Raw genomic sequence first — 9,164 nt, forward strand, 5'->3', positions numbered from 1 at the left:
TTTTCTTTCGGAATTGATTTGACTTATCAAGCATAGTTTGTGGCGTCCATCTTTTCTTTGTTGCTGAACTTATCACCTTTGGTGTGGCGTTCAATATACCTTTGGTTCCTATCATAGTTGATAGTGGGTCAAGGTTCCTTTCCTGTTTCCTTTAACCGAAAAACACCTAAAGACCATTTTGAGATTCGGGACAACAATTCGTTATTGTTGGTTCATTTTCGGTCTTGCCAATTAATTTGTTATTGTTTCCTCTTTATTTTGTTTATTACCTTTGTTTGAAGCCATTATCTCTATTTTGTTTCATTTTAAAACCGAAACGAATCCATCCTTACTCAATTCACGATTGGGCAACACATACGACTCAAAACATCACGAGACGAGTTCGTATCAGTACGCTTGCGGACACCGCCGATTTAATTTAATATATTTTTGGTGTGATATTTATATTATAAACGATAACAGGTTTATAGATGGTCAGTTGCTCCAAATTATGCCTCATGAAACGCCTTGCAAACTTCCTCTTCTTGCAATTTTGTTTGCTCAAAATTGCCTTATGCCACTCAATGTTGAAAGCCATCCTTTTGCAGAGTCGGGGTGAATGGCAATTAATTCAGAAAATTTTCCCCGATGAGTGGGAAGTTTGCACGCGTTTAATTTGTCAAAGGGAAAACGCACCACATAGGGCGTGTTTTAAATGACATGTCAGAAATATTCACAAAAAACACTTTACGTTGGACACGTTTTCAATGCAATGTTAGAAAAATGCACTGAAAGCGCGTCCAACTGGACATATTTTCAACTAACATGGCATGAAAACGCTTCCAACTGGACATGCTTTCAGTGCATTTTTCTGACGTTACACTGAAAATGTGTTCAGCATGGAGCATTTTCCCTTTAACAATTTCAACTCCTACAAATTTTGCACTCACCCATCAAATATACTGAGATTCTTTGAATAATATTTTCTAACGAAAATTCTGATCGACCTCAACAATTGGTTCGAAAAATTTTGAAAAATTCTGATCAAAAGAATGAAAAAAAATACAAACTAAAAGTTAATTGAATTGAGTAGTTCAAGTTTCGAATTTGAATCGAATTAAATTTTATAATTTAAATAACTCAAATATACAATTGGTGTAAATACGGTTAATTTAAAAAGTATAAAAATCCAAAATCCTAAACCCTAAAATACAAAAACATACAAAACCTAACCATAACCCTACTTTAACAAAAATCTAAACCCTAACCCTAAAATAAAATAACCCTAGTAAAAAGAAAACGCTTCCAACCAAAAGCAAACCTAACCATAACCCTACTTTAACAAAAATCTAAACCCTAACCCTAAAATAAAATAACCCTAGTAAAAAGAAAACGCTTCCAACCAAAAGCGTTTTCAATGCGTGGCAAGAAAACGCGTCTAGTTAGAAGCATTTTATTGCCAATCCGCTAAAAACACTTCTAGTTAGAAGGATTTTCCTGTCAATTTGCTGAAAACGCATTTTCGTTTTTTCGACCTAATCCCATAAATTTTCAAAAAACTGGCCTAATCCAATAAAATTTTATAAAAATCAGCATTTTTAAGAATTTCACCCTCCAAATTGATAAAAACAAATTTTAAATACCTACTTGAAAAAATGTATCGTTTAAGGGACAAGTTTTATATTTAGACTTCGAAATAAAATTTGACCAAGGAAAATGCTAAGTGATTGCAAAATGCAGTTTCTGATTTGTGGGCTATCTTCAGTTCACGCTCCGGTTCATTTAAAATTGAATTACGTGAGAGGAAAGAAAATGACATACATTCCAAAGCAACAATAGATTGACCACTGAGCGCCGTCAACAAGAACAATTATGTCAGTTGTATTGGTTTAAAATTTCAAATTAAAACTATAATCCTACAAGAAGCAAAAGAACTAAGATAACAGTGTTCCAATTTTCAAGTTAAATTTATAATCACCGACCATGTTCAGAACATAGCATTTTTTACCGTCCAAAACCTATGTCAAGCAGTAATCATACTGTATTGAGACTCCATAAAGACAACTGCTTGCTATTCATAAGTAGTCTGCAAAAATTCTCAAGTATGCGAAAGTTAGGATGTATGGTGGTTGTATGTACAACTCGTCTGCTCCTGGCCCTGCCCATCACAACCTGGTTTCATTAATTGCTGGGGAGAAGTTTCAATGGGGTTGCTTCTGTCGCCGATACCTTTATTAGGAGGCAAGCACCTTTTCGTGAAAAATGCAGCAATTGTTTTGGTTCGTCCACCACTCTTCCCTGTCAGTTGAGTTTAAAAATTTTGAAAATTAATAAACAATTTTTCATTCAGTCAACGGAAATTAATAGTTGAGGTTGAGGCAAGCCAGATAGATGCATATATACCTGGTGAACTCGACATGCCAAGCTTCACTAAGATTTCTTTCTTGACCTGAACAAAAAGTAATAACCCCATATCAGAACATATTGTTTGTGACATTTAAAGCACAGTTGACAATCACGACTGTTACATCAGAAGAAGCCTTCAAAATGAATCATGGACGCAGCTGTTGAAGGCAAAGATCAAACATATAAACTCTGCTTGGAAAATTAAGTTCAAATTTTAAATTGTTAACACAATTTTAAGCCCCCCTTGTCAATGACTAGAAGAATCAAAATAATAAGATTTACAAACAGTTTGACAAGTAAAGATGAATAATAATATTCAAATTTAAATATATTATCCAATCAAAGTAAAGCATATTCAAATAATGAATATTTGAGAATTTAATCTATTCTACTCAAATCCATTGCAAATAATAATCGTCCAAATGGAATATTATCTTAATCCGTAAAAAAATATCCGTAAATATCCAAATCTATACTATGAGAAGGCAAGAGAAGGAATAGCATACACATGAAAATAAAGTCATTGTGCTAACAATCGCATCATTTCTAACTTGGTATTAGGGTTAATTCAACCACTTAAACGAAGTGTAGCACATACTGTTCAAAGGAAGGTGTGGATTAATTAAGTAGTAAAACAACATTTAGTCCCTAGACTTTACAATTTTAGTAACTTGATCCTTAAATTTTTAGTCCTGAACTTGGATTCAAGACCAAATAATTTTTTTCTACGCCTTTAGCAAGTGATGACCTGATGACAATTTTTTTAAAAAGTTACAAGTTTTAAAAAATAAAACTTATAGTAAATTATAAAATTATAGAAATATAGACAAATTATAAAAATTACTAAAGTTACAAATAATTCTAAATAATTATTTAAAATTATAAAAAAGCATAAAAAGTACTAAAAATGATTAAAAAATTATAAATGTCGCAAAAAAAAAAAAAGCGATGACCATAATTTACTTTTATCTATTTATCCCGTTAATTAATTATACCATCCATGCCAGCACCCAAAAAGAAAAGAATAATAAAGAAACAAATAGAAGGAAAACAAAGTGATGCCACCTGCGGCGATAATCCAGACCAAAAATCAGGAAATAAGTCACTAACCTGCCAACGATTATCAAAGAAGTCTGATATCTCGCGCACTTTGTTTCTTAACTGAGTCTTTGGAATTGAAGGGAACTTTAGTTGTAAAGACTCTACCAACCTATTGATACCATGGGAGCATGACTGAATTGTAGATACCTAAAACCAACATCATCATTAGCAGCAATACATTTCAGTCTACTAGAACTATGTTTGACAAAAGTTGGAAATTTCAAGCTCTGCATGTACTACTACTATCATGACAAGAACAGCAGGGAAAATATTAATATTTTACAGTAAACTTTGCTTGAGTTGCTACTTACTATTAGAGGCAAATCTGAATCTGGAATTGACTCCACAGATGATACTGGTGTTGCAACAGCCTTCCCACCCGACAAACAAACTTCTTGATTGTCATATACCATGCTATCAAGTGATATCTCTACAGATGGGGCACCAGGACATGCCAACAGACTTAGAGCTTGCAAGCAAGCCTGTTCCAATTTAGGATTACCATTAAGGTCTTCAGCCATTAGCAACGAGGCTTTTTCATGCAATAAATTTAAAATGATCAATGGCTGATTTTTTCGAAGTGCATGCTCAGTTAAATTGTTGAGGTAATTCTGCTGCCGAAGCAATGCACCAAACTCCTCGTTTTGAGTGACTTGCTCATTAATATGGGAACTTTGAGTCTCCTCAACATGAACATCAATTTCCATCCTGTCAACTTGTACCCCCTGCATGCAAGCCTCAAATGAGTCTCTGGTTTTTGAGCATGCTGACTGGACAGTGTTTTTCAGTTTCAGAAGCTAGTTACAACTTACAACTTTGAATAATTTCCCAGTTAGTTTTGTTTACCTCATTTTCTGACAGATATCCATCTGGAACAAAAAATCCATCTTCAGTTTCATCTTCATCAGCTTTAGTGCATCCATCACAACTTTCCTCGTCTTCATCTTTATCGTGATCTGAGAGGCTTTCCCCAGGCTCCTCCTGTGAAATGAGTGTTATTTCCAGGTTTACATCTAAATTTCAGTCTGAATAACAAGCTTACAGTACCTCCTCCCATTCTTCATCACTATCAACATCATAGTCTAAATCTGGGTCCTTCCTCCATGGGCAGCGAGGTCCAACAACATTGCTGAAGATACAACAAAACCACAAATTATCAATTTATTGATGAAATTGAAAGCAAGGCAAGCATCAAATGAACCCCTTCACAAAAAAGAAAACAAACTAAATGACATTCAAATACCCTTTTGTCCCACTTAAATTATCGATATTGCCTTCCAATATTATTCCATTCAAGATGTTGCCTTAAAAATGTAAATAGATTGTAAACTCATTATCCTATTTTGCCAGACAAATCATAGCCTTTAAAAACAATGAGATCCATGAAACAAACATCATATTTTTTTACTCCTAAAACTTGAACACTTGTCAAATGAATTTTCGAACAGGACAGGGAATACGCAACACACAAGAAAGTTACAAATGCAACTCACTGGAAATGGAATACAAGGTCGATAAAAAGATTGAAAATTATTCAAACAAATTTCCAGTTCACTTTCCATTCGTTTTTAAGTGAAACATAATCTGTTTGGACCTAATTGAACAAAAACACAAGCCAATTTTGGGTGATCCAACTTGTTGATTACCTTTCACAAGGGATTTTGAAAAGATGAAAGAGGTAAATAAAGCACCAATTGCTCTAGTCTAAAGTTTATTCAACTAGCTACACAACTAAAATGACATTAAAGACCATAGACAAAAAAAGAAGTTACTCTGGAGAAATCATGCAAGAATTTCTCTTTATCCACACTTGGGTTAGCTAATTTTATATCAGCTTGAATAATTATTGAGTTCAAGATAATGTAAAGAAAGTCTCTACAAACTTAGCTCATCTTAGATAATTGAGGCTCTAAGCCAATGATGACCAAGTTAAAGGCTTAAACCATAAGGCAAGGCACCAGAATAAGTTTTACTGAAGACATTTTGTTATATAAAAAACTTCAGTTGCAATTTGATCGAACATAATGACAAAAAACAAATAGACACAATTATAAATAGATAACATGAATGCATATATTATATATTTTAAGGGATTTTATTTAGTATTTAAAAGTAATATACAAACCTTTTCCTACAACATTATTCAATCCTATCATTTAGTAGTATCATCTTTGTGTTAGCAGTTACAAATGGCTTTATGATGATATAAATCTGATTTCCTTGAAAGTTTCAATGGGCCACTATATGTGCAAGAACCCTTGCAGTTTTGGTTGGCAATACATGATATTAATGTCACCACCTTTCTACAGCCGATGTAGGGTCAACTGGCAAAAAGTAAGAGAAGATTTTTCAACATTTAGCCTGTTCCTAACCATTTGATTTCTCCCTTTCTAAGCAGACAGAATCATGCAAAACCTTTTGTAACAAATAATAGATCTTGGTTAATTATCTATGTCTTCTTTTCAATGAAATCGGCGCCAAATCCTTATTTGAGTTTTTGTAATAGATATGAAAGCTTCAAGTAATCAAATTGGCAGGGATAAAAGAAGTACTTTGACCGATTGTTTATTGAATTTGTTAATGAACACTAATCTCACAAATGCCTTGGATCTTTTAGATCAAGCCTCAAATAGTATTCATACTTGGTTCATGAAGCTTCAGAAATGAACATAAACAAGTTCTAGCTCAGCTTATTTAAGAGCATTGAATTAAGACGCTAGTTACTAGACCCCTACATGTAGGTTCACACAGATAAAAAATTCTAACACAAAGTGCAGAAATTAAATGGCGATAAATCAATTAACCAATACATTTATCAGTTAAGGGAAGCTATTTAGTAATTTCAAGGATAACTAAAGAATATAGTTCAGGAAGTGGAATTCAATATCAACACATTTGCTAATTCATTTCCATCTATTTAACAATGCACCTTTCAACTATAAACTGAACTTTTAGACTTGAGTTCAGCTTAACTTAAAGAAAAAAGGTTCAAATGCAAGAAAAAGGAGCCTACCTTTTCTTAGGCCAAATACCATAAAATGCAGGTCTGTAGCTCGCATCAAACTGCAACAACTGCTTCCTTACACAAGACTTGTTAAAATCAGAATTCTGTTCTCCCCATACATCCACTAGCCTTTCAACACTCAGTTCATCTTGGGATAACCTTTTATTAGCAGTTAACTTAAGCTCCTTAAACAAATCAGTCTTAGGTTTCTTCCGCATGCCCCAACACTGTTTTTGATTTGAACGGAGAGAATGACCTAAGTTACGCCAAGAAGATAAGTGTAACCTGAAAAGAGCAATTCCAGCATTTAACTTAGAAAAAAAATAAAACCAGGACTTAAAAGCTATATTCATCTCTAAGATCCGTACCAATAGGCATGTGTATCTGACATATATTGATATTAAAAAATACATAAAAGAACTTATAAAAAATGAACATAATAAAATATAGGATACATAGTCATACTCATACATCCTGATCCAATAAAATTATAGAACATAAAAAGAAAACAGAGAAACCCACTTGCGGAGATAATCAGCATTGATTTCTTCATTGGATGAAAGAGCATTGTCCATGGAGAGAGTAATTGGTTCGGGCAGTTTTTCAATCTTTTGGGTGGATGCACAAAATGTGAATCGCTTAGTTAATTCCTCCATCTGGGTTGGTGATGTTTTACATTTTTTGAGGAAGCGCTCCATTACTGAAGCTTGCTTTTGAATCGAAAGTTTCTTCTTCAATTCTGCCTCTTCTTTCTCTCGCCGCAAATGATCTCTCTCAGCCTCCTCTTGCTGTTTCCGGAGCTGCTTCCTCATCTCAGCCTCTTCTCGTTCACGACGCCTATGAGATTTTTCCGCCTCCTCCAGCAATCGCTTTCTCTCCTTTTCCTGAAATACGACCATCCACTGTCAACAGCGTAGTTACATAGACATTGCTAATTCATGAAAAACTTGGGAAATTTGGACAAACATTTTGCAGCTTTTCCTTCTGGAGCTCACGGTCCAGTTTCTTTTTCTCCTGTTCCATTTCTCTTTTGTTTCTCTCCAATTGCTTTATTAACAATTTTTCTTCTTGCTTTGCTTCTTTCGCATCCCTGCAGCAACAGATAAAACTATTACTGCAAAGAAAGATATTTAAAGAACAAAACTTGTTGAACTGTCATTGATACATACATCTCGGCACCACTCTGCTGTGACATGTTACGCATTAAGAAGCGAATGTCTGCCTCATTTAATACTTTGAAAAGCTTTTCTGATGCTTTCACTAAACCATGATTGTACTTTTGATTATCCTCCCACTTTTCTAACAGGGTTATCATTGCTGAAATGAGCCATAAATATAATAAGTAACCTACTTGAAGCATAAACTAATCATTAATCAATCAGGAATGAAGAGAATCCAGGGAATTTAATAGCATATTGAGTGCATCAGAAAAGCGATAAGCAAAAATTCTCCATACCAGAAACAGCAGTAATCCTCTCACTAATCTTATTCCTACAAGTACGACGAGTTCTTAATGCGGCACGCGCAGATTTGGGCATCAACTTTAAATCTCTGGTCTATCACATGAGAATGTAAACAAGTTTGTAACTGAACAAGAGAATGGAAGCGCATAAAACAAATAATAATAAAAAAGCCAAAACGAAAGAAAATGAATCACCTCCCAACACCAGAGAGAAGATTGAGAATCATCCTCCAAAACATCAGCATCTTCGTTACCCAATCCATATTTCACTCTCTGCCCAACAAACAGCACCGCGCTTTTCACCGCGGCCATACTCACATTTTCCATTCTGTCCTTGACCTTTTCATGAATTGTCTCTATCAATCTCAACAGGGGCAAGTCGCTCTCCTCCATCAGAACTGCAACCAATGAATTCAATGAACAACCCGACTCGAGTAACTCCATTCCCAAACCCGACTTCTGCTCCACCACTTCTTTATAATACCCAAAAAGTCCATCCATTTCTTGCTTCAATCGCTTGATCTGTGCCTCTCTCTGTTCATCGCTCAAGGCTTCCCAAACCCAGGATGCTCTCTTTCGCTTCTGGGTCTCCTTGGGTTGATCGTTGCCAACCATTTTGGGGGATTTTGGACCATCATCCACGCCTATCACAGGTACTGAATCCGCCATTTAAACCTAGAAGGAGAAGGATCCAAGTCTAATCCTAGAAAAGAAAATGAAAACTGATATTTGCAGATACAGAGAGAACACAAGGAAGCGGAGAAGAAACGATAGTCCTTTTATTTTATTTTATTTTTAGTTATTCTGGAATCAGCGGTGATGACAACTCAAAAAGATTTTTTTTCCCGCCAAGAGTGCTCCTAAAACGAAAATTGGCGCCTCAAAATTTTAGGAGTTGGCGCCGGTGGGTCGAACAGGCCTTATTTGAAATCAAGGTATCAATTTTTAATCCACGGCCTCGCTGCTTAACGTTGAATTTTTGTTTAGCTGTTTTTTATTCCGATCAGTAAGTAAAGTAATTTTGGATTGAAATATAAATTTACCATGAGTGTTGAAATTTCTCCAATGTTATTCTACTTTGAGAATATAAATAAATTTATTATTTAAAGATTGAATTTTGCCACTAAATTTAATTTGTTTAATTACATTTTATCATTAATATTGATTTTGATTATTTAAAACAAAATTTTCAAGAAAACTATTGTTTTAAAT

At 34.5% G+C, this 9,164-nt stretch overlaps 1 protein-coding gene across 1 annotated transcript; it reads right to left on the reverse strand.

Moving 5' to 3' along the window:
- Positions 1–1,914: 1,914 nt before the first annotated feature.
- Positions 1,915–8,757, reverse strand: LOC105788305 (chromatin assembly factor 1 subunit FAS1). Its single transcript, XM_012615129.2, has 12 exons — positions 8,148–8,757; positions 7,947–8,046; positions 7,660–7,807; positions 7,457–7,580; positions 7,013–7,374; positions 6,500–6,775; positions 4,534–4,615; positions 4,333–4,467; positions 3,798–4,211; positions 3,496–3,633; positions 2,383–2,428; positions 1,915–2,277 (listed from the first exon to the last, which is right to left on the reverse strand). Exons 1-12 carry the CDS (start codon positions 8,619–8,621, stop codon positions 2,093–2,095), a joined length of 2,484 nt encoding a protein of 827 aa, XP_012470583.1. The 5' UTR covers positions 8,622–8,757; the 3' UTR covers positions 1,915–2,092.
- Between the last annotated feature and the right edge of the window lie 407 nt (positions 8,758–9,164).

Source organism: Gossypium raimondii, chromosome 2, assembly GCF_025698545.1.
Source record: "Gossypium raimondii isolate GPD5lz chromosome 2, ASM2569854v1, whole genome shotgun sequence".
Taxonomy (NCBI): domain Eukaryota; kingdom Viridiplantae; phylum Streptophyta; class Magnoliopsida; order Malvales; family Malvaceae; genus Gossypium; species Gossypium raimondii.

Excerpts from the sequence above, each read along its gene's own strand:
- LOC105788305 (XM_012615129.2), bottom strand. The coding sequence starts at position 8,621 with ATGGCGGATTCAGTACCTGTGATAGGCGTGGATGATGGTCCAAAATCC. Across the intron at positions 6,776-7,012 it reads AATGCTGATTATCTCCGCAA|GTTACACTTATCTTCTTGGC; the intron begins GTGGGTTTCTCT and ends TGCTCTTTTCAG. Across the intron at positions 3,634-3,797 it reads ATTCAGATTTGCCTCTAATA|GTATCTACAATTCAGTCATG; the intron begins GTAAGTAGCAAC and ends TGTTGGTTTTAG.